Genomic DNA, 25,819 nt, shown 5'->3' with positions numbered 1-25,819 from the left:
TGTTCACAAAATTTGAGTCCTACCACCACACAACACTGATTTCCAACCCCCCATTACGTTAACTATATCTTTCTGTCTCAATTCTTTTTTTTCTTCTCTTTTATTTGCTCTATTCAGTAATATTACCATTCCTGTATATTTAAGCCAAATCACACCAAGAAGGTTCAGGGAGGGCAATAAACACCAAAGAGGCCAAGATGACACAGTTTCTCAAGAAAAAGCAGATAAGAAGAGATTCCATTGCTTGCCTTACAACCAATCCACTGTGAGGGTGAAGGGAAGACTGAGCCAGACTGGTCAGAGGGCCTCAGAAATGGGACAATGGAAAACTCACCATTTGAAATATGGGAAATTCCAGAAAGACACGGAGACTTTTAAAAATTATTTTTTTAAACCATAACTGTAGCCAGATATTGGAATAGCTTCTCAAAAGGCTTCTCTTTCAAGATGCCCAAAATTTGACTGGGCAAGACCTGAGTAACTTGCTCTAAGTGAACCTCCTTCATGCAGGGAGTTGATGGCCACCACAGCTTTCTTCCAACCTTCTTTTTATATAATTTTGTTAACTTTCTGTGATTTTCTGTCAATTAACCACAAAATAATCCACTGACTAGCACTGATACACAGTTTAATAAGATCAGTGATAGCTTGCCCATTAAAACATTTACAGCAAGCTGTGAACTTAATTATAATGTAATACCAATTAGAATATTACAACAGTAGTTTGGTTATAACTGTGAAATCTTTATCTAATCATCTCCCTCCCCAGATGGGAGAAAGCAAAGAAGAAAAAAAGATTACCTTGCAGGTCTAACAATTACATGTTTGAACAGAACATAAACTTACAGCTGTTAAACATCTAAGTTGTTGGGGACCTTTTGTTCCCTCAGAGTCTTCCATGGAAGCATGATCCTTTTTTAGGGCTGATAAACTGTTGCTGACTGTATGAATGTAAAAGGAGAGAGACCAAACAAACTTTTCTTTCACAAAGCTTCTTCATACATAACCTAGGACAACTTAATTGGTTGCTTAAAGCTGTGCATGCTGATTTGTGCTAATGGGAGAGCTTAAATAGTTATGCCAGTTTTCAGATGTAAAACAAATGTACAAAGGCAGGATAAACACATGCCAGGTTTACATCAGTTGAACATGATCATTCAAAAGACACCTAAACATTTAAAATAAATCATTCCACCATTGCACTGTATTGAAATCCACTGGCATAAACATCAGGTCATGGTACTGTTTGCAGATCCAAAGTTTAACATAATTCAGTTCTGGACTCCAACCACCATCCTGCACTGAAGGGATAGTCTGAAAGCTTGGATGGCCTTCTTCCAGCAGAAAAGGGTCAAAGGAAGAATGAAATACTGTTTTCAAAATGAGAAAAGAGTAACAAAAAAGAACCCCAAATGTTTGCCCTCTGTGCCTGTATGTCCATTTAGGTCAGAAGACATCAGCTGACTACAGTGAGCATACCCTACCCTTTGGTCCTAATAAATTGTGGTTAGGCCATTACTGGGACTCATCTCCAAGACTGAGTTCCTATAATTTTAAACTTTTTACCCTAAAAAAGGGTTCAACCTTATAAAACTATTTCCAACAAAATACTTTAAAAAATCAGAACTGCTTTAGGAAGATTTTTTTCCTCATTATTTAATCTAGACTCCCAGTACTTTGCTCCTTAATTTTTCTTAGCACAGTCTCACAGTATGATTTAGGTAAAAGTTATTTAATTGGGAATCATTGGGCTACATCATACTAGATTATATTCAGTCACTTAGTTATTTGGAAGGCTTCTAAAAAGATCCACAACTAAAACCCAAAGAATTGAACTGAAAACCCAGAAAAAACCCACAGTCAATCAACTCCATGCTCATCTGGAACTCAAGTCACTTCCAAGATATTACTGCACATTAGAATTATTGAGTTTTAATGTAGCTGCAGATACCACACACACACACCCCCACACACACACACCCGCCATAGTCTAGTCTATGCTAAATTTTCTATCCCAAGAAAGGGTTAGGATCACCCTGTATCTTTATTAGACATGACAGGAACTATCAAGTATCACAATTTTTTTTCCACTCATGATTTAAGCAATCTGCTTCTGAGCCATACAATTAACAACCAGAGTTTCCCAACTCCTGACCAAGATACCATTAGTTAGCAGTTTTTTAAGAGAACAAGCAATTTCAGAGTTTCAGCACTAGCTGCCCAAACACTAGTTTGCCATTTTTCATTTTATGCCCATCTTTTTTGGGGGCAGAGGAAGATACAAGTGACGCTCATGATGCTTGGGACCTGCAAACTACATAATAGCAAGGGATCACATGTTAGTGCACACACCTTTTACTTCCTGAAGAGGCAGAAATCTGGGGACCACCTTGGCCAACATGTGAGTTAAACAATATCTTGTTAAAGAATTGAGATAAGACCCCAAAGGAGGAAAAAAAAAAGAGGACAAGAGTACTGTTGTTGCTACTTATATGTAATCTCACTAGCATAACTGAAAGTTGTTTGGGCTGTAATAACAGTGACCTCAGTTTTAGTAAGCCTCAGGTTCCACGCTTCTGAAGCAACTGTTGATATGTAATTGAAGAGGTGATTAATGAAATGTGTGATTTACATCAGTCAATCAAGTCCTATCCATTCACAGTATGAAATTTCTTTGGGCAAAATAAGTCTTTAAAATAATGGTGCTGGTTCCAAGGAAAAAGTAATCAGTAATGGCATATATATTAAACATATCATTATAGTTTGAAAGGAGAAATGCCATTAGGAGTTCTGAAGCAAAAGATGGCAGTACTACCCTCACACACTTGTGCAGCTCCAAGTGACAGCAAGGTGCAACTTTATGACAATGGCTATTCAAGTGTAACTGACAGCCTAATTTGATTTGTGTTATTTATATGCATTACAACACACAACACGGCACAAAGTGCACATTCAGGGAGAGGATGGCAGTTAGAAAAAACATCTTTTCACCTGTAAATTCAGGAAATCATGTCCTTTGAAAATTAGCAAACTATAATGAACTTTTCCCCTGTACCTCACGGTTTAAAGCAGAACCACCCTTGGCTTCCAAAATAGATGCTGATTTGGTTCATTGATTTATTCAGTTTTATTCTTTGATTTTATTTATGTCAGTTAGCTAATACTAATGCATACTGCCCAGAGATCTTGCGGAAGATGTTTTGAGTCTTAAACTCCATTAACATTGTTGCAAGATCCAGAAAGCAACTCAATTGTTTCACTGATACAGATAATTTGTACACCAATACCCACTACCAGCATTTCTTAATCCAGAACAAGTGAGGTAGCATTGAACAACATAAATATAGAAATTAATGAATAATCAGAAATTATGTGCCTTGGCCTATTAATATTTACAGTGACAGCATCACAGAAAACAATACTCATGAACCAGCACTGACCCAAGTCAGCTGAGCACAGTACCACATCAACAAATGATAGTGCTCCAGGGTCTAAGTTGCCTCCATCTCCCCCCTTTCTCTCTCAAGACTGTTACTCCTCCTTACTCATCTGTCACAGCACAGTGTGAACCATAGCAGATAATTAGAAGCCAGCTACATGTATCTGAAGAAGCCACACTGAACAAATAGAGTCAGGGTACAACCTTGACAAATATCAAGTCAATAATACTGTCTATTTCATTATCATAATGAAGACTTACCATTTCTGTGACACTGTAACACCTGTTATAAACCCCTTGACTAACAGCATTCCAGACTGTAAAGGGTATGTAGCACTCCAAGATGGCTTTCAGATTATAGGGAAACAAGACAAAGAAAAGCCAAGAATGTTTTGAAAGGGTACTTTTACTAGTGTTGGTTTTTTAATTAGCAACGAATGAATAATACTTCCTCTGAGTATCCATAACATTAGTCATGAAAGTTGATTCAAGCAATTTTTACTTATAACCTCAAGTGATAGGCCTTTCAAAAATATCTTCTAGTTCTATGATAAGGTTAACATGTTGTATGATAAAGTTAACATCGAGCTATGCTTTCTATAAACAGATAGCATAAAAAGATTCTCTCCTTACCTTAACATGATCAAAAACCCATATGTCAAGGTTGGCTGCATCTTGTGCTCCAAAGTCTTCACTTTCTGCTGCGTAACAAAATGTATAAACATGATCTCCAGTAGCACCTGCAAAAACAACATAGATGACATATGAGATAAAAGGTTTTTTCCCTTTTCATAGTCAAAAAAACTTTCATGCACAGGAGTAGAAACTTATCAAGAATGACAATCCTGAGAGAAATCTTCTCCTTATTTTAAACTTTCCCATAATTTATGGTTTTTATTTATGAAGCCATAATTTATGGCTTCAGCCTGGATACCATTTTACCACATGAGCTTGTCAGCATCTCAGAGAAATGAGGAACAATGTTATCCAGTATGCTTGGGTGAGGAAATAAAGTATGGAAAAGCAGATATGAGTAAAACAAACCCCAGTTCAAGCAAATTAAAGAGAATTTGGTTTTGACCAAAGAATTTCATGGGGAAAATTCTAACTGAGGAAGATACATATTCAGAGATTGACTTAAACATGTATTTTGGGGAGGAGACTGAGAAAAATATACTTAGCTTTTGGTTGTTTGTGGGAGAACACATGACCTATGCAGAATGGAAAGACTACTACAAAAGGTGGATCTACGAGGATGAAGGGTCGATGAAACTACTGCAGGCAGATGGTCAACAAGAATGGGATCTAGGACTTGGAAATGACATCATGGACTTGCACATAAGTGCTGTTGAAGTTATGATGTGTATGAAATTAAGAGTTATAACGTACAACCCCCTTGTCACGTGAAAGGGAGGAGGGAGACAGAAATACAAAGATTTCTAGTCTTAACTCTATTAATTAAAAGTTATTAGCTGTAAGTGCTCCCAGACAATCAGATCCTTATGTACCCCAACACTGCCAACTACCAGACAGCCCACAGGTTGGAAGGGGTTCTGACCTCTGATATGAAGCTACGCTTCAGCCAGGGAGAAATTATAGCAATAAGAGCCTCCAGAAAAATTAAGAGCCTTATGAACCCAGCACTGCCTGCCAAACTAGGAGAGAACATAGGCTGGAAGGTATTCTAGCTCCTGATATGAGGGTCACAGTTAAGCCACGGAGAAAATTATTAGCAATAAGCGCTTCTAGACAATCAGAGCCTTATGTTCCCCAACAGTGTCTGTCAACTAATGGACAGCACCTGATTTCTAATATGAAGCCACACTTAAGCCAGAAAAGAACTTTTCTCACAACAGCTCCCGAAAAAACATTTATTAATACAAATATGTGACAGTTACTGTGGGTTCTGCTTTGCCGGTGATAACGTTCAGCTGCAAGATTGTATTTAACTGATAATAAAAGACTCCAAAAGAAACCAGCACAAAACACATTTTACAGAGACAAACGCACTAAACTCAAGTTACAATACAGCAATGTATCCCATTTTCACAACAGACAGAAACTAGCAACAAAGAACTACTAACTAAAAACACAGTCACCTAAAGCACTTATCCAGACACTCTCTCAATAACATAGGACAATAAAATATCTTGCACACAACTCTCTCTGTAACACAAAACAAAAGGAAAGAGCAGAGCTGCTTCTTATCAACATACATGTTGAAAAAAAAGAAACTGCACCTTGAAAGTAAAGCAAGTTACTGTAGTTGCAAAACAGAGCTGGTCTTATAAAGTAAGAATAGCAAAAAGCAATAACCAATATAAAGTAGCAAAGTGTGAAGCAAGTTGTTGTTATCAGTATTAAGGTAACGAAACACATTTAGTAGAGGAAATGTTTATAAAGTAAGAAACAAAGTAACTGTTAGAAAGGAAGAAAGTAAAGTAAGTAAAGTTAGAAAAAAAATAGAAAGCACATGGTCTTCTCACCCCTACATTGTTCCAACTGGGGAAGGGACACTTGGTACCCTTTGATAGCCCATGGATATTTACCATTCAGAAGTCTAATGGGAAATGGAGGCTGCTGCATGACCTGCAGGAAATAAATAATATTATGGAACCTATGACCTCATCACTGTCTATAACTACCTGAAGGGAAGTTATAGCCAGGTGGGGGTTGGTCTCTTCTCTCAGGCAGTCAGCAATAGGACAAGGGGGCACGGACTTAAGCTCTGCCAGGGGAAATTTAAATTGGATATCAGAAAAAAATTCTTTACAGAGAGAGTAATCAGGCATTGGAATGGCCTGCCCAGAGAGGCGGTCATCCCTGGAGGTTTTTAAACTGAGATTGGACGTGGCACTGAGTGCCACAATCTGGTAAACAGACTGGAGTTGGACCAAGGGTTGGACTTGATGATCTCGAAGGTCTTTTCCAACCCAATCGATTCTATGATTCTATGATTTACAACCTGACCTTCCCTCACCTACTATGCTTCCAGCTCACTGGCCTGTTACAGTGCTAGATATTAAGGACTGCTTCTTTAATATCTATCTCCATCCAAAGGATGCCCACAGGTTTGCTTTTACTGTCCTATCCACTAACGCAGCTCAGCCTTCTAGGAGGTTCCACTGGGCAGTCCTACCCCAGGGGATGAAAAAGAGTCCCACCATTTGCCAGCATGTCCTAGTTCAGCAGGTGGGACCAGTTTATCACTGTGTGGGTGTGACCAAAGCTATGTATTCTACACCCTCTATTCAGTTCCCATGAACTGTTAACAATGGGCCATTTGCAGTAGCTGCCCACGGCACACCCGACCCCTCAGGCTGTGAGCTGGGTGTGAAAGACACCTCTAAGATAAGGGCTGTGATAACTCTCTTCCAGTAAGTTAGCACCTCCACACCCAACCTGAAGTGTCATGTCTGCTACTGGGCCATCAATGACTCCAAAATATCCCATGACTCACAGAGTCAGATCACCCATTGTGGAACTCCCTGCCCTGGGGGAGGTATTGGGAAGTCCCAGAGGAAGGCCAGAACCTCGACAGGATTGCAACCACCACTCTCGACCAGACTGCGACCATCATCTGCACCAACAGGTTTCTCACTTCTTTTTACTTTGGACTTGGGGGAACCACATGGAGCTCAGCACAGGGGCTAATGAACACCATTGTGTTTGTGCCCCAGGGTGCTGGGTCATACTTCTGGGTTTTGTGGGTTGAAACCAATTTCTCTTTGTATCATTGCATTTATTGTAATTTTTTTTTAATGAAATTGTAACTCTGATTTATAATCTCTTTTGTGTTGGGTTAGTTTCTCCTGTCCGTTTACCTTTAAACTAGCACACAGCGGGTGATAGCTGATGTCTTGGAGCTGGTGAGGAAACAACACCCTATTGTTATCATGTACCCTTATCTGGATGACATTCTTATCGCAGCACGTACAGAAGAAAGTTTACCACAAGTCCACATCTCTGTGAAAGAAGCTCTGTTAAAAAAGGGCTTGGAAATTGTGCCAGGAAAGGAGGAACTTCTGCCACCAGGTAAGTATCTAGGATTGCTAAATGATAATACCTTGATTTGGCCCCAAACAGTTGCCTTATCAACTCGTATTAAGACACTAAATGACCTTCAGTTGTTGGTAGGATTAATTAACTTATCTGGCCAGCACTGGGGATTCCACTAATGCTTTGAGTCCACTTTTTCAGCTTTTGAAAGGAGAACCAGACCTGAACTCCCCTCAGTGCCTGACACCCAAAGCCTACTCTGTCCTAGATGAAATCGACAGCAAAATGAGTCAATGTCAATGGCATGCAGAAGGCAAACCAGTGACATTGTTAGTATTTCAAGGGCCAAAGCAGCTGTACACAGCGATGGGACAAATCATTTAATGAACAAGAAGTTTTGGTTGTGGGAATGGGTTTTTCTTTCCTTAAGTTTCCTAAAACTAAAACAACATAGTCTGAGATGCTCTCTAAGGTCTGTCATAAAGGCAGACTTCAACTTTGGGAGCTCTTGGGGAAGGGTCTGGATTTAATCTATTTACCTTTATCAACTTCCCAGCTATATTATTTCCAATCACGTTCTGTTGATTTCCAGGTAGCCACAGCTGACTTCATGGGATGATTAATTACTAATCTTCCAGTCATTCCCCTTCTCCAGCTTTTAGCATCTTCCCAACCCATGTTAAAAAATAATTACTCCCTTATCCCTTTGACCCATGCCAGAATGGTCTTTACAGATGGCTTTGGGAAAACCCACAATGCTGGGTCTCCTGGAAGGAGGGCCAGGAGTGGAAGGACGACATCCACCAGGTCCCTGGGTCTTCCCAGGTAGTGGAGTTATCCACAGTGGTCAGAGATTTTCAATTATTTCCGGAAACTTTGAATATTGTCTCTGATTCCTTCTATGTTGTCAGTGTGGTCACTAGAATTGAGAATTTTTATCTGAAGGAAATTTCTAATGTAGAGTTGTTTTGTTTGTTTAAAAGGTTACTTTTCCAGGTCCAGCATCGAGAAAACCCATTTCATCTTATCCATGTCCACTCCCACACTTCTCTCCCAGGTCCTATTACGGATGGCTACTGACTGGCAGACAGCATTGCAAATGATGCTATTTCTGTCCACCCTGCTGTGGTGCCTAATAACTTCGAAAAAGCCCACATTGCCCATAATTTTTTCCACCAGAATTCAAGATCTCTCCAAAAGATACTTCAGCTAACAGCGTCCCAAGCTAAGACTATCAAATAGACTTGTTCAGACTGCCAAAAGGTCACTCCCATTCCATCTGAGGCAGTTAACCCTAGGGGATTAGTCCCCTCGACCTTTGGCACTTCTGATGTCACCCACTATTCCCCTTTTAGCAAATTGGTATGTCCACATGTCCATACACACCTGTTCAGGTACAATAGTTGCCACTGCCCATACAGGGGAGAAGGCCGGGGATGACATGAGGCATTTTTTGACCACAATTTCTATCCTTGGCATCCCCAAAACTATAAAGACTGACAATGGGCCTGTTTATGTTTTGTCCGCCCTTAAGGAGTTTTTTAATTTATGGGGAATAACCCATATTATAGGAATTCCTCACTTGCCCCAAGGACAAGGCATTGTTGAGCAAGTCCATAAAACCTTAACGAATATGCTGCAAAGGCAGCAAAGCTCCTCAATAGGCCTCACCTCATAAGAGAGAATGAACAAGGCATTTCATGTGCCCAATTTTTTTAAACAGACTGAAGGATGACCTCCCCCTTTCAGATCCTGTTTTGTGGGGATCCCGTGGACACCAAAATAATGGGCTGAGTTTAGGAACCAGTTAACACCATGGTGTGACAATCACAGCCATTACAATAATCCCATTGCTGGTTGCTTTATACATCCCCTGGGGAGTTCCATCTGTCAGGAAAGTGTTCACCTCTCAGTGGCAGTGACCTGAGGAGTTAGAAATACTGGGCACTTCCATTTCCCCCCTATGCTTTAATTTTGTTGACGAAGATGAACATGATTCCTCCTGGCTATTTAATGTGACCCCTTATGGAGTGTATTCTAATTTTAGTTTCAGGTGTAGGGACAAAATTACTTTTCAAATTAATTACTCCTTTTATTCTGTTATTCTTCCCAAGGGAGTTTTCTTAATTTGTGGTTTTAGAGTACGGAAAGCCATCCCCAGATTAGCGATTGGTGGGCCCTGCACCTTTGGAAAGCTTACCCTATTCAATCTCGCCAATCTTATTGATTCTTTACCAGCGGGTCTCCCTAGGAAAATCGTAAAGAGAAACATTAACCTGGGTGAGATTCATAATGGATTGAGGATGAGAGAACAGATACCTTCCTCTCTGATGGAACTCCTAGGGTGTGCAGACAATTTCAAGGCATGTTCCCACCTCTCCTATTTCATTCGCCTGAGGCGAATTCATACCCCTAAAGTATGAATTTTAATTATGAAGTTTAATTATATAATTCAGTCAACAGAAGAACTGTTACAGCTCAGGGATACCATTTATACCATGACAATGTAAACTCCCAGAGGGTAAAATGCTCTTCAATTGGCTGATGACTAGCAAGAATATAACTGATTTGCTGGATGTCACAATCATATAATGCTGTTGTGTAAGCTTCCAGGCTTGTGAATGAGCTAACATCCCAGTATAAAGGAGCTGCTTAACCAAGATTATGTGCAAACCCACACAAAGGGATGCAAGTATTTCAGGCCAGGAAGAAGAAAGCTGGCACAGATTTTCGGGTGCAGCTCTCCCCGCACCCCAGGAGATGTTACTATGGCTTATAACAAACATAGAACAGTCGCTGCAGTTCCCAGTCTGAAAAAAAAGGAAGAAAATATTGCCAGGCATTAAAAAGGGAATTCAGCAGTTCAAATTGGTGGATAAATGAGTTCAAAAGAAGAAATAAGTCCTGTCCATCACTAGCTAAGAGGACAGAATGCTGCAGTGTTTTTCAAAAGTGTCACGGCAAATCTGAGAAGACCTTCCTTGAGATGTGCCACACCAAAGAAGCCAAATGACAGTACAGTTTGCAGATCGAGCAAAGGAACACATCTACTAAACCATTTCTAATTTCTACCAGAGCAAAACAAAACAACACAACCCACTCAACCCTGTACTGCTATAAAGAGAAATAGTGGCAAAATGAAGTCATGGTAGAAAAGTTTTGGAGCATCTCTATAGCTTATGAAATACCTGTTTCTTTTTATTTTTTTTAATAAGAAATGTTAGAAAATATTATTTTAGTTTGATCATTTGAGACATGGCAGACGACAGTATGCCGGCACTTATCTGTAAGTCTGGGGATGAGGAAGCAAAGATGGGATAGAGAAGTAAAAGGAAGCCAGGGATGAAAACATTCTTTAGATGATGAAGCCACACTACAGGAAACAACTGGAGATGCCAGAAACTCCCAAACCAGATACCACCTGTTCCTTTTGCTCTCTTGTGTGGCACTTTATCTCGTCCTCAGCATCAATATCCAAATATTAGGACCAGGGATCAAATTATTATTATAATAAGATTACATCCCATGGAAAGCAAAGCTGTCGCACTGCTAGTGGGGTAGGGTCCTGTGTCTGACAAGCTGGTCGCGTTCAGAGTCCAGACCAGCAGGAGACTTTCCTAGCAAATTTTGCAGGCACAAAAGAGGGGAAAAAAGAATGAATGTACAAGGTCAGACACTGAGCTGGACAGCATGGACATCAGAGAGCTGTCATCAAACACAGCCATGTGAGGAATGTGAGAAATTCTGTATTGTTTAACAACAAGGAACTAAAACAGGAGATTGATAGGTCTGTCTGTCCAGAATAACCCTAACAATGGTTTGTCCCAATTCTCCCCATGGTCTTGATGATATCCTTCTCCATACTCAAGCTAAACAATGACCCTAGCCTTTCTGGAAGCTTCCGAGTAAGAGAGAGGGAATGCAGTATCTACTGCCCTTAAGAGAAGCAACAGACTTGGCTTTTTTTCAGCATGACATTTAATACTCTGGATTATACTCCAACCCAGACCCATGACAAAAGACTGGACTTTTAAAGTCAGACCTCAAATTCTGGCAAGTCTAGAAAAGAAACTAAAGTTTTAAGAAGCATTCTGGAAACAAAATAGGAATTTTCAAGGCACATTATTTTCAGATAATTTCAATGTTATAAACTAAAAGCATCATAGAAAATAAGGGAAAATTAACATGCTGAATTTAAGTATCTTAATTGAATTGAGCCATTAGAAACAAACACCTTTTGATCCTGCTCAAGATACAAACATACTTTGGATATTTCCTCAGACTAAAATGCTAATCACACAGTCATTAAGACTCAGATATACATGAAATCTAAATTCGTCCATTTTGATATGGAAAGAAATCTGTGAGCATTTTATTTACCTTCTCTACAGAATTTTCAACCATTTTCTTGAAATATTTATTACAAGGAAAGTATCTAGAGAATATCGACAATTACAGGAAACAAAGGATTTTTCCATCCTTCCCAAAAAGCAACCAGTGTTAAATAGTCTTTATGCATCATTCAATGGAAGTGGTGGAATAATTAATAAAATTCTGAACATTTTGGCATGATAAAATACACACGAGTCCTGTGACCTCACTAATTTGCAACATGAAAAGAAGGAGAGAAATTAAGCTATACTCCTCTACATTCCTCTTGGCTTTTTTGTAAAAGTAAAGAACAAACACTTGATTTCAATCCCTTCTGTATTCTAAAACTTCTCTTTGAAATAAATACTTTTTCCTAACTAAAAAGAGTTAATCTATCTATCATCAGAAAATATGATCCCTTTTCCCAAACAGACACTACATCTCAGATATATTGCTTCACGAAACTTTTGCCAACTTTGGGGGATTTCCCCTCCCCCTTGCAAAAGAAGTTCCATTATTGATACCACTCCAAGCCTTACTGAGAGTATTATCCTTGCACATCTCTACAGATAACATCAAAACTGCTCCCCAGTCCTCTGCTTATCTTCTTACTCAAACAAAACCCGTAGGACAACAGGGTTCTGAGAAATTCTTGAATTCTCCAAATATTTTTCCAAGAACATATCCCCAAAAATATAAATAATCTGTGCAAGGGCAACTACCTTTCCCTTCCTCCCAGCCACCATGACATGCTTTCCAAATACAAGCTGTAATCGGAGGTCATGAGAAATTATCAGGGGATGTTTTTACGGCTAATCATAAATTTATGAGGCTCGAACAAAGAACAGAAAAGACTGATGTCAAGGGCTTATCAAGATGAGAAAGGGAAGAGACACAAGTTCAGAAAAAGTTCAAGAATCATCATGAAAAATAGAACAAACATTTTTTCTAAACCAATATATCACTTCACTCCTATTTTGCCTATTCCATTTTTCTCACTTGTGAATACCATTAGAACAGAACAGCAGCATATGCCCTTAGCTTGTCTCCTTTTCAATTCAGTCTGTTTACTCTGAGATTATGCCAAAGCAGTGTATATGCTCTCACTCTTCCAAGAAAACAACAATAGTAAACTTGAAGAACCTTTGGATATTTGAAGTATTACTCAGCAATCTCTGCAGGCTCAGACTAGTTGCACTGGGCTGACAAGACTAACACACTGCACACCATGGACAGAAATCAGCTTCAGAAACACTACCAGGAAGGTTCTACTTGCATACAGTTCTTTCCTTTACATATTATTGTTCAGAGTAGAAGCAGGATAACCCACAATAAGCTACTTGTACAGCTTAGACACTCAAAAAGCATGGCTGCAGTTCTCTCCCAAATTACTGGGAGCTGAGGGTGTAGGCAGAAAAATCCCAGCTTTATGCTTACAAACAAGAGCTTTAAACCTCAACCAAAGAAAAAACATACTAGGTCCTTATAACTAGAGGTTTACTTCTTTCAGTATGGTAACACAATTAGGTAAGGCCTGTTTAAACTGATGAGTAATAAATAGAGATATCCTCATTAAAAGTTTGCTTCTTTTCTTCTACCCTCTCCTGAATTCACAAACTAGAAATCAATCATAGAGTATACGCAAATACACAAAATGGAAATACTTCATTTACCCTCTTCTTGTCTAACTCAAAAAATTTTAAGTCTCTATTTTACTATCTGATAACTATGTATTAAAGATTCACAAAATTTAGGCCTTACCTTTTGCAAACATTGGTAAAATATCTGGGCTTCCCCAGCTCCAGGTGTATTTACTTTCATTGAAAACAGAATCAAATTCCACCGGATTCTCCTTCCATCCTGTTAAACAAACACACCTGGATTTAAATGTGGTTGCCAGAAGGTATCATTGACAAGACTGATAGTCCATGCAAAATAAGTTTCCCTTATACTGAACAATGAACTCCAATTTGCGAATCTTAGTTTTAATTCCATTTCAACCTCTATTATAATTAGTCCCCCGTTCATTAACAAGTGAGCTAAAACCCTAAACCAATCTCATTATGCAGGGATTCAAACAGGTAAACCAGGCTGATTTATCTTCTAAACAGCTAGAATTCTCATGAATTCTAAATCCTGTGTTGCAAGTACATGCTCATATATTTCCAGCAGTCACATTCCACCTCATCACAATAAAACCTGCAAGATCTTCTGTTTCCACAAAAAGGCAGGTGGCAGAAATACACGATGATCTTAACAAAAATTCCTGCCAATCCTGCATTTGTACAGATTGTCAGAAGGAAGAACCTTTTGATAAGGAACACGGACAAGACCAAGTAACTCCTCTCACCAATGCAGCATACAAATAGAAGCCAAAAATATGTTTCTCCATTGTTTTCTGCGTCTCAATACATCCTGCTAACATCACTCTGTCAGCTTTCGTGGAAGAGCTTTCCCAAGGAAATGTTTCCTGCCAGAAAATCCTGCCTTTGTCATTGATTTCCGAACATCTGGACCTAACTACACTTGACTATGTGCCAAAAATCATGTGCAGCAATCGAAAAGCATTATAAAAACCTGAAGATGAATTCAGAAGTTAGAGGAGCAAGAGAAAAGGAGAAACTAGGGAATCTTGCCTGGTTTCTTCTGATCTCTCCTCTCAGCTCGCCTCACTTTTCTTCCTTCTGCTACCACCCGATTCTCATCGGCCTAGAGCTAGAGAGCCTGCCAGCCTGGAGAAAGACTGAGACTGTATGCATGAGGTATATCCTTTCATTGTGTTTTTCTCTTACAGGCTAAAATAACGGCAGCCTTTTTTTGCAGCTAAACCAGAAGCCAGCTGGTCAGCGTGAGGGATGATAACGTGCATCCCGCATTTCAAAAGACTTACCACCCTCTTACAGCTAACAGGTAACATCGTGGCAGAAACAGAAAGAAACTGCGCTTTTTCTCCCCCCCCCCCCCGCCCCATGGATACGGCACACAGTAGTTTTTTCATGGTGGTAACTTTTCTCTGCTTCTATACGTACTCTTAGGCGTTTTTCCTAACTTTTCTTATTTTTCTCTTTTCCTTTTGCATCACTCTAGCAAACAATTAATAAAAATCAGTTTTTGGTATTTACAGATAACTTGTTTGAGTTTCCATTTTGCTCAAGAGAATATTTGAACCAATAGTTCAATCTGCATCAAAACGAAGCAGATCTGAACGTTACACCTACCCTGTCCAAAACCAACACATAACATTAGTAGTGTTCAGGCTCGGAAGCCTGGGGAAGGCAGAGGACCACACAAAAGACCAAGTCAGTAACACGAAGTGTTGTTCCATATAATTAAACCCCAGGCTAGTTCTCCTGACAACTAGCTCAGGACAAAATACATACTTGAGGCTTTTGCTTTATTTTACTTCCGATTCTCCAACTTAAGATAGCAATGGGGCAGCTAAGACACTGTAATTAATTTCTTGTTTGCAACAGCTACTTAGGCATCTCCTATTATATCCTAAATGATAATTAAAAACTCTGTTACATGAAGAGGTAAGGCCATAAGATACTTCTGCTTCTAGGCTTTTAGGCTTATCATGTTACAAAATATTAACATAGGTAAGCTATTTTCATAGCTATCAATATTAATAGCGGAAAATTCATCCAAAATTACTATTTTCCTTATAATCTTGGTATACAAACCACTATGCACAGGTATTTATTAATAATCATCTAGAAGCTCAGCATATCACTTAAACACCTCATTTAGAAGGATAGTGTTCAAAGTTTTAGGACCAGCATACCTTTAGCAACTGCACTGACATCTTCATAAAATCCAGCTATAAGTGCAACATGTCCTGGCCTGGATTCTGTTGGGACCCGGGTGTGAGAGATTCCCCAACTGCCATTATTCTCTAGAATACCCCTGAAAATAGAATACAAGGCAGTTAATGCTCACAACTTCTTGAAAGTACAACAAATTGCAAATAAAGAGTGACAGATAGATGTGAGGCAGGAAATGCAAAAAAACCCCAAAACAACCAAAAACCCAGACTAAAACAGATTTTCACTACCACCTGCTGCGCAGTAAAACAGGCAGAACATGAACCTGCAAGTAGTTCTATATCATGACATCCCACAGGGAACATTACTATTGTGGCCCATCAGCACTGCAAATGGATGACTTCAGCTGGTGCCCTAACACAGAATTAACATGCTATTTTTTTTCTGCTGTTTTCCATGTTAGTTTACTTGTTTTCCCCCTAACAGATGTTTCTGCCTGGTGTTACTTTTCTTTGTTCTTTCCATTTAGCTTGAAAATGTTGAGTTTTCTTATCCTACTCATCAAATATGCTCAATTATAATTAGATTCTGTGACCATGTCTGCCTTTATCTGTACTGAATATTGGAAGCCAGCATCAAGAGATTTTGAACCCCATGCAAATTTAAGGTGCAAATAATTTCAGGAACAAGAAGAAAATTTAAGTAAACCTTTTATCTTTTGCAATTACACCAAAGTGAAGGAGAATAGCTTTTCCTAATATATACAGAAATACATCGAATTGTCTAGGAATTGTGCATATATAGTAATTACAACAGACAAAATGCAAAGAAAACAGGGATAAAACCCAAGCATAAGAAACAGCCTCAAACTCTTCCTGTCTGCTGAAGATATGAACAGCTGGAGCCTGTTGGAAAACAAGCAGTGAGCACTATCATATGCTGTTTTCTTGTCTCCATCTTCTGGAAGTCAAGAAAGATTCAGTTCACCATCAGAGCAAAGGGAGAAAGAAAACAACACACGCCAGGACACAGCTTATACTGATTTCTAAGAAAAACTAGCAGAATTTTCTGAACAAATTCAAAGCAGTTTTTAACAGTCAAATTACTGGAAAATTGTAATTTTATTGTTCATTATGTAAGATATAAAATTGGCTGTAATTTATGAGATGTGTTTTAGCCCAAGTAAATTCTGATTGCATGCTTTCTAACTTTATTTTTAATAGAGATTTTATAAAACTGTTAGTTACAAGATCTGTACACTCAGCCGTGAATATATTTCTCAGTAATCAAACAAAAATAGAACTACAACCTCAAATTTCAGGCTCCACTCTAAGCTTGCAGCATTTACAGTTTGCTTATTGTTTTTTCTAAACGCATCTTAGACCTCACGTTCTCATGCCTACTTGAAAGCTCACAGAACTACTTGGAATAGCCCAATCATCAATAAGAGATATAAAAACACAGAGACATGGCACTCCAAGATGCTATTCCTAGCTCTCATCTCAGCTATGTTTAAAGGCAAGTTGTACTGAAAAACGTACTAATTTGAAAAAAGGATTGAATTATTAGTTAAAGTGGTTTCTCATTTATTCTCACTAAAGACTGCTCAGGATGTATTACACTAGTATTCATGGAAGATTTCAGACAAAAATAAAACATGTGCACCTATTCCTATACTTCACTGTCACAACACGAAGGAAACTTTTTTAATTAGATCTTGATCAGTAATGTTTTCAGATGGACTTACCGCAGGTAAGGTGCCTGGGGTGTACCATTGCTATTCAATTCAAACAGTGAATCTGCTCGCAGACCATCAGCAACAAAGAGTACAAGACGTTTTGCTGGAGGTGGCAGTGGAGTCTGCTGAGGAGTCATTCCATGGACCAGCGGAGAGCTGAAGTAGATGTCAAAAATGGAGACCAAGAACACACAGTGTACAAGCAGACCAGCAAGTATGAAGATTGGCATATCCATGGCAACAGTTGGCTGGCCAAGTCCAACACTAAGAGGGAGTGAGAAAAATAAAGTCAGGCACATGAGACTTATCAGAATCAGTATTTATTTCATGTGTTATAGAATGGGAGTATGTAGGGGAACAATTTCTTACAGATAATGGAAAAGTGAGCAATCCCGCCTGTTTGCATTCTCTGAACCTGGTGGAAAGATAAGCTGAGGCAAGACACCTGCGGTCAGCTATGGGAAAGAAGTATGATGAAGTAGTTTAATGTAAATATTGTATTCATGGACCTTTGTGTGTAACCAATGAGAGGTGTTATTCTGTCGCGTGACCATACTCAATTAGCCAATCTGCATAAGGAATGGGGCGCATGAACAATGCTTTGGGTTATAATAGGCGCGTGTGCCATCTGAATGAATGGCATTCTACCTAACACCATACTGGTTCGTCATGTGATGTCCTTTGATCCTCCGCATTTATTTTTGCTTTAGGAGTACACTAATCACAATCATCCCCCAGGATCCATAACCAATTTCTGCTTCCAATAAGCTTTTCCCCCCAGAAGCTTTGGTCACTGCATAACTAATTCAGACTTGCAGGTAATCTTTATGTCTCAGCAACTCACGTCTGGTGTTTACTGGTTTGTTAGACAGCTTCAAAAGACTATTGAATCAAGCCAGTTTGTTTTGTGATCTACCTTAGTGACAGAACACTCAGACAACACAAGATCTCCATGAACATACTACCCTCTATCGGTTGGTTGCACGAGAGACAGTTGGACTCTGTTCAGGCAAATGCAAGCCAGACAGCTAGAGAAAGCCATACTATAGCAAATATCCATCCAACACTGCCTTTTTTTCCAAGTTTGCAATCAAATCTGGGCTCATTATATTCTGCCTATAAACAGAAACCTTCTTCTAAAAGAACAAAGATGCTGTGCTGAGTGCAGAACACTACCCCTCTTCTAAAACAGGTGAAAAAAGCACAACAGATGCAGAATTATGTTTCAGGGATAATTATATTCCCTTTTTGAATGCTCTGACCTGTCATCCTCTGATGTCAGGTTAGGGATAAAAATATGCTTAATAACAGGTACATTGGAAATGTACATGTTTGCCAAATGTACTGCAGGGATCATGCAACACCTACGGCAGGTAAATATGTATATTGGCTCAGGTAAGTGTGGGATCTGAGCTGGAATGAGGCTTTAGTTCTGACAAAGTGCCATTAGAGTTGTCCAAGCTGCTAACTTAGTTATGTAAATATTAGCTAATTAGCAACCTTAATATAACAACAATTCCACTCATCAATTTAGAAACAGATGTTCCTAAAAGCCTGGAAGGTTCAGATTACCTATGTAAATACATACCTCTCTCTAAAAGAAACACTTCGTTAAGTATCTAGTTAGTGCTTCTAAATGACAATATATATATTTAGTTTATTTTGTTACTTACAGAATTCCAGTGGCTGAACAGGCAGAGGCAGTCACCATATGGTAAGACTATTACTCTTACCAAATAAGGATAAAAGGCTTCAATACCTGTTGTAGTTTTGATGTAAATTCTCTCCCTGCCAGTAACTCCCCATGCCAATAGTTAACAAAAGAAGTAGTTAACTACTACCAAGTCCTTCTTGATCATTTTGGGTGGGGGAGACTGGGGAAAGGTGTGGTGGGAAATGGGCTTGGACTGTCTCTTTGGTTCTTGGGGACATCACACAGCTCTGGGGGAGATTGGAGCTGCGTGTGCCAGCTGTTGGAGAGAAACCTTTCTCTCCTGCTCCTTGCTGCTTCTGTGGAGTAAGCTAGTTTCTTCTTGCCACTGCTGCTTCTCCTGTTTTTTTGGCATTGGGGCCCCGGTTGCTGCTTTGGTCTCCCCATCACGGCAGTGACCCGGGAGAGAGAAGTTACAGCTGCTTTCCAAGACACTCGATTCTCCACTCCCAGTTCTCCTTCTTCGTTTGGGACAAGGGACACAGAGGGAGAGACAGAATTCATCTGAGTGCTCACCGCTCCTCTCTGTCTCGCTGGAGAGGGACTGGGAGCTCACCCTGCAGCCAGCCAGGGTGTGACACAGAACACTGCCCATAAGTAAAACTTTTCTCCAGGAGGAAACCTGCTGGTTTGAGGGTTGTTGTTTTCTTTTTTTTTCTTGTGGTGTTGGGAAGCAGTTTGCTCTTGTCTGTTTACAGTTATATCTATACCTACCTATATACATATATAAACATATCAGTTAAGAACAGTTATCCTTCTTATATCCATTTTCTGATTAAAGTTCCTTTTCTTAAATTTGATAAAGAGTGATGTGATTATTGTGGAGGAATCCCCTTCTCCGCTTGTGGGTAAATATTTTGGGTTTTCCCCTCGAAGTAAGACAATACCAAATAACCTTACCTTCTGACCAAAACTCTGAAAGATGCTTTTTAAAATAAAAATTTTCAAAGGGCCAGGAAAATCAGAGGGAAAAAAGAAACACACTAGAAGATTTTAAAGTTAATATATAATATTACTTACTAATCAAAAGAAAATTCATATCTGTATACAACTTAACCATAACTTCCAATTCTACCCATTAACCTTACTGAAACAGAGATGCAACAACTCCAACCCTAATCCAAAACATTACTATAGTGATTTCTCATTTTAGAGATTTGGAGGGACAACCACATAAAAAAATGAGATGACTAAACACAACTTTTCAAAGAGACATGTAGTAGTTACATTTAAGTGATCAAAAACCCCTTTTTGTTAATCAGGAACTTATATGCCTCCATGTCTACAAGTGAGATTCCAAGAAAGACTTGGAAAATATGTAAGTATTATTTTTAAGTATTCAGGGTTCCTGCATCAATTTAAATATAGGAAATCACAATCACAGACAGATCACTGAGTTTAGTGCCAGACCTCATTTTATTCCATCAGTTTTATTTTCCATAGGGCTTTTTCTTTTGATGTAGTTGTGCTTGATAAGAGAATCAGAACTATTCATGCATTAAACTGATGAGACTAAAAATCCTACTAAATAAACAGTTGATTCTATCAGATACTTGTTGCATACTGCCAATGCCACAATTCTATAGCTTAACATATTCTATGTTCTTCTAATTAACGTATTGGTAACCTGTTTTCTGCACTAGCTATTTCTCTTTCCTTTAACTCTCCCCAGGTCTCAGTCTTTGCTTGCAGTTCAATCAACACAATTCAAATGTAATGCTTGGACTCTAAGGAAAGGGAAGGTTTGAGGGGAGGGGAGGGGAGGGGAGGGCAGGGCAGGGCAGGGGAGGGCAGGGGAGGGCAGGGGAGGGCAGGGGAGGGCAGGGGAGGGCAGGGGAGGGCAGGGGAGGGCAGGGGAGGGCAGGGGAGGGCAGGGGAGGGCAGGGGAGGGCAGGGGAGGGCAGGGGAGGGCAGGGGAGGGCAGGGGAGGGCAGGGGAGGAAGAATAACAATTTCAGTAATTATTTCCTCCTTGCAAGGAAGAAAAAACCAAGATAAAAGGAAAAAGTGGATTAAGCGCTAGTTTCTAAGAAAAAGCAAAAGCCACAGCCTGATGGGAGAAGAAAAACAGAGATGTATTAAACACACCCATTTTTGAGGATGAGGAGCCAGGTGCCTAAACACCTCTGCCCACAGGTTCCTGTCCATCCAAAGAGTGGATAAACAAACTGTCACTTGAAAATAGATCTTACAAATTTCTGTCAAGAAAACTTAAGCCAAGGATATCTCAGTATTTTTATGTCCCATGATATTTTTTCAGGCAATACCTTACCAAGTGATTTAGTGCACTACCTTCCACAATCTTTATTTACAGAAAGCAAAATGCTAACTATGCTCAAATTTTGACTGCATTATTCTACTTAATTCTGTTAAGCTGTTCCCTATCATGCCAAGAGGAGACAGAGATGGTTCTAGTCATGTAGGTAAGAGCACATTGCAATCTATTTGCCACATGCCATTTCTTACTGCCCATCCAAATACATCACTTACTATAACAATCCTAGAATCCTAATACAGTTCAGGCAGCCAAAGCACCTCCTCTATAGGCTCAGTCTAACCAGTAAGCTATATATCAGACTCAGATTTATTCTGTTCTTTCTATATTTTTTCCCCTTCTGTCACCATTTCCTAAAATAAATACAGAGCCAATAATGATACTGTACAACCCCCAGTATATCAGAACTTAAACTATTCCAATACAGTATTTTTTAAAGCAATTTGGAGTCAACAACACAAAGGTGGCATGAATTCTTAAATAAACATCCTTTTCAGATCCTTAACAGAAAAGTATTGGAGATCCACTAAGCTACTTGCTGCCTGTTAAATGCATTGTTCACACAAACAGATTAAGTAGGAAATTAGCATTGTCCTGGTGATGCCGCAGGCTTCAGCAGATTTCAGAGCTTCTCACTTTATTGGATGTTGTTCATGAGCAAAAAGATTGAAAAAACGTGAAGGAGCAAAAGATCTGAGACAGCAAAGCAGAATCAGAGGACACCTTTCTTTGAGTCTAGGATATTAAAAAAAGAAAAGCAGCAAGGACCTTCTAACTCCAATTAATTACTTTTCCAGAATAACGTGATACACACAGATTAGAGAAGCGTTTTTTCATGGTTCCCTCCCCTCATCCTAAATTCTCAAAAAGTTCAGCTCATGGTGGCAGATAGGATGAGGAGACCCTTTCTTTCTTTGTATTTTCAACTTTCAGAACAATACCAAAAAGTCCTCCTCTTAGCTGTGAGTTCCTCACCAACAGCCATGTCAGCACAAGAACTAAAACACTCCGACTGACAGTGGCAGGGGAGCAGGACAGCAGCCATGAGCCACCTAAGCCCAACCACAGGACAAGAAGCAGGCAGGTTACTTCTTCACATGAGGTTTCCTTCTTTTCAAGCTGATCTGTAACTCGCAGACAAGACTTTCTTTCTTTTATCTTCTTTTTGACTCATGTCATAGAAATTACATCCACAGCCCCAGGCTGAATCAGGTCCCTCAGTGCTTAACAGGAAGGCTGACATAATTAAATGCAGCACACATTTTCCCTAGTAATCCACATGTAAGCTGCATTGCCTCTGAAGTTATAATCTCTCAGCATTATTTATAAGGCAAAGAAAACCAGACTTGTACCATAATATAATATAGTTCTTCATAAGAAATATAACATTCCCCTTTAATATTTTTCTTTCTCCAAATATGCAATAAACCAAACACAAAATACTGCATGGAATATGCATGGCAGGAATATTTTCTTAAGAACAATAAAAAGTCAAGACAGGGAGCTCAAGATACATTAGTCATTTCTTTCAGAGGAACCATGCTTCACTAATACTGCCAAGTCTGTTGATTAAGATGAAGAAAATCCATTTTCAATAAGCATCAATGGCCTTGGTAAGCATCTTTTACAGAAAAGAGCAACAGAAAAGAATGTCTGCTATGTTTCTGTCTGACTAATATACTTTTCAGCTAGACAGGGTTGTGTATTTTGTAATTTCAACTGTAAAAGAGGTGACTGTACAATTTGTCCACACATAAAAAGTATTCCTTTTCTTAGGGTAGAGAAGAAAAGTAGAAGTTGTGTGGTCTGACAGTATTGTGCATGGTATGGCAGCTAGACAACATCTAAGATGGTGTTGGCAGTCTCTACCCTATTCTTTTGCTAATTCAAATTTTTAAAGGCTTATACTAGTCAAGAAATGCAATCAAGCCCTTCCTGCTGTCACAGCACATACACCTATTGACTGCACAAGACTGTAATTAAAACAAGACTGTACAAGACAGTGACTGTAATTTATACAGGAGGTTTACCAGCCAGTCTCTAACTCTCACATTTTTACACACCTTCTAAACATAGGAAACCCAAAATTCTCATCTTGCCTTCATTGTGTAATCCTACTATGAAGAAGGAAAATTATGAAGTCCCTGTTCCTTTTTTCCAAAATTCCATTTTCTTTCAATCACAACATGCTCTGCCAGACAATGAAACTGCAATTACAGTACTTCCACTTGCTCTGGCACTATAGTGGCTTTTATAATTCAAACTGTTTAAAATTATTTTACATTTAACATAGTCACTGAGCATTGTAGGGATTATGATAACAAATGAAATATGTTTTAAATTTTAAATGTGGCTCAGTAAAGTACATCGAAACCTGAGGCAAAGAACTCAAAGAATATTTAATTTACTTTTTAACATCACTTGATAATCAAAATTACTCTGCCTGCCTAGAAAATTCTCTTTTACCAAAACTTTTCAAAGAGAAATTTGACTTTGGCCCGCAAGGCACCAATAAAAATTCAAGTGTCTTAATACTTGAACATACTGCAAATCAGTCACCCCTATGTCAGCCTATGCAATTTTCTCAATTATCCTTAAACATGAAACTGTATCCACAAGTTTCACAGGCAAAAAAACACACCTGAGAACAAGGACAACAGCACACCACTGATAAAGAGAACAAGGGTTCTTCTTTAAGAAACAATGACTGCTTGGAGGCTTGAAAGAGAAAACAAAAGCATCAGCCTCTGACACTGCTTGTTAGACAAGCAGAGATAAAAAAGAGTAGAAATTCATCATTATGTCTGCTTAGTGTGCAGACATCTAGAAATTCAGAACTCAATAAAAGGAAACCCCCAAAACACAAACTTCTGAGTGGTCTTGCTGTGAATTAGCTATTTCACTGGGTAATGGCACCTGGGGGGCCTATGCCTGTTCTCAGGAGGTATCTGCAAATCCTCTTACATATTGCTGGCTTTCCAAGTCATTCAGCAGTACTCTACCAGCACGTTGTCTTCAAGCACCACTGTTCTACAGCTTAACATCATATTTTCATCTCAATATGGACTGTTTAATTATTTTTGGGCTACCAAAAGGAGTGGGTTCTCTCAGATTTCTTTATTCACTGTCTTTCTCTTACCCTGTTTGAAGATTTTGTATACAGATCTTTCATATTAGAAGTTTTATGGGACACTTTTGGGGAAAGAATGGCAGCCCCAGAGGTCAAGGGACAAGTGGCACTTAAGAGAACACAAGCACATGGAAGATAGCTTGCCATCTCCAACTGGAGTCCTCCCTGACAAACCAAGGCTGAAGACTCCCTGAGATATTTGAAAAGATATTTCCAATAAAACTATAAAATAAAGCACAAGTACCAATACAAGCAGGACAGTTCTGCCCTTTAACAATAAAAGGGGCAAGGATCAAACTTTTTAAAGTCATACAACAAATATTAATGTAGAACATACAAGGAAGTGAATGGAGAAAAGAATAACTTTCAGCTGCACTGTTTTGCAAAATCAGTTTGCAAATGTATTACGTATAGACACAGAGAAAAACCTCACTCTTTAACAAAAAATCCAAACAGTGCTTAAAGCAGGTTCCATAGAAGCTAGTATGAATAACGCAGGTTTAAAAAAGCTGAGAGTTGTTTTTCCTTTATTAAGTCACATTTGCTTAGTGATATCAGCCATTACAAATAAACAGGAACTATGTCAAATAGTAACGAGCCACATCTGTTGAATCTTATACATAAGCCTCTGAATGTTAATTTGCCAATACCTTCAGTCTGAAGGAAGAAAACAATACAGTAATACTTTCATAAAAGGCATACATATGTCAAATAATCAATTTGTAGTTTTCAACCCTTTCAAAAGCTTATTTTTTCTTTCAAAAAAAGAAGACTTTGGAACTTTTTAGTTCAAAAGTACTACTTATTTATGCTAGCTGGTTGACAATAATGTATTGCTGAATAATATTCAACTGACTAGCATAATTTATATTTTATATAGCTATACCTGCCAGACTTGAGCTCACAGCAAATCTGACACAGACATAGGCAAGTTAAGTTTCACACTGAGAATAAAAGCTCATCCAAGGCCTGAGGTGAAGACACACCAGGAAAGCAATGTCAACCAGAGACGCATGACATGCCACAGCCAGGGATAGGCACAGCTTGGGGGGTGTGTAAGGGCGGAGGGGGCGGTGGCCGGTACCCTCCCGAGGCCCGCAGTTCCCGCAGCCCGGCGCTCTCCAGGGTCCTGCATCACACTCGGCACCAGGGCTGACCCAGTCCCTGACAAATCCCAACTTGGAAACAGGCTGAGTGCCTGTGGATCAGAATCAGGGCGGAAGGCCAACAAGGTTGACACCCTTGTGGGAGTCTGTTACAGACTGCCCAACCAGGATGATGAAGAAGATGAATTATTCTAGAAGCACCTGGCAGATGTCTTAAAATCTCCAGCCCTTGCTCTTGTGGGTGACTTTAATCTGCCAGATATCTGCTGGGATCTTCATACTGCAGA

The 25,819-nt window shown here is 39.2% G+C and overlaps 1 protein-coding gene across 6 annotated transcripts in view; it reads right to left on the bottom strand.

The window, feature by feature from the left end:
• The window catches only part of PIGN (phosphatidylinositol glycan anchor biosynthesis class N), a 113,218-nt gene that overhangs the window by 78,521 nt on the left and 8,878 nt on the right, over positions 1 to 25,819 (bottom strand). For 4 of the 6 annotated variants that reach the window (XM_071553522.1, XM_071553526.1, XM_071553523.1 and 1 more), the window contains exons 2-5: positions 17,321 to 17,575; positions 15,594 to 15,715; positions 13,571 to 13,669; positions 4,073 to 4,179 (exon numbers count right to left, since the gene is read on the bottom strand). In XM_071553522.1, coding sequence (XP_071409623.1) covers positions 4,073 to 4,179; positions 13,571 to 13,669; positions 15,594 to 15,715; positions 17,321 to 17,547 — 555 coding nt within the window. In that variant the 5' untranslated portion in view covers positions 17,548 to 17,575. Of the gene's footprint in view, positions 1 to 4,072; positions 4,180 to 13,570; positions 13,670 to 15,593; positions 15,716 to 17,320; positions 17,576 to 17,680; positions 17,775 to 25,819 lie in introns of those variants that run through there. The other 2 variants (XM_071553524.1, XM_071553527.1) reach the window with 2 other exon arrangements.

This window comes from Pithys albifrons, chromosome 4 (assembly GCF_047495875.1).
Source record: "Pithys albifrons albifrons isolate INPA30051 chromosome 4, PitAlb_v1, whole genome shotgun sequence".
NCBI lineage: Eukaryota > Metazoa > Chordata > Aves > Passeriformes > Thamnophilidae > Pithys > Pithys albifrons.
The sequence above is the reverse complement of the archived record's forward strand: the minus strand, read 5'-3'. Positions and strand labels throughout refer to the sequence as shown.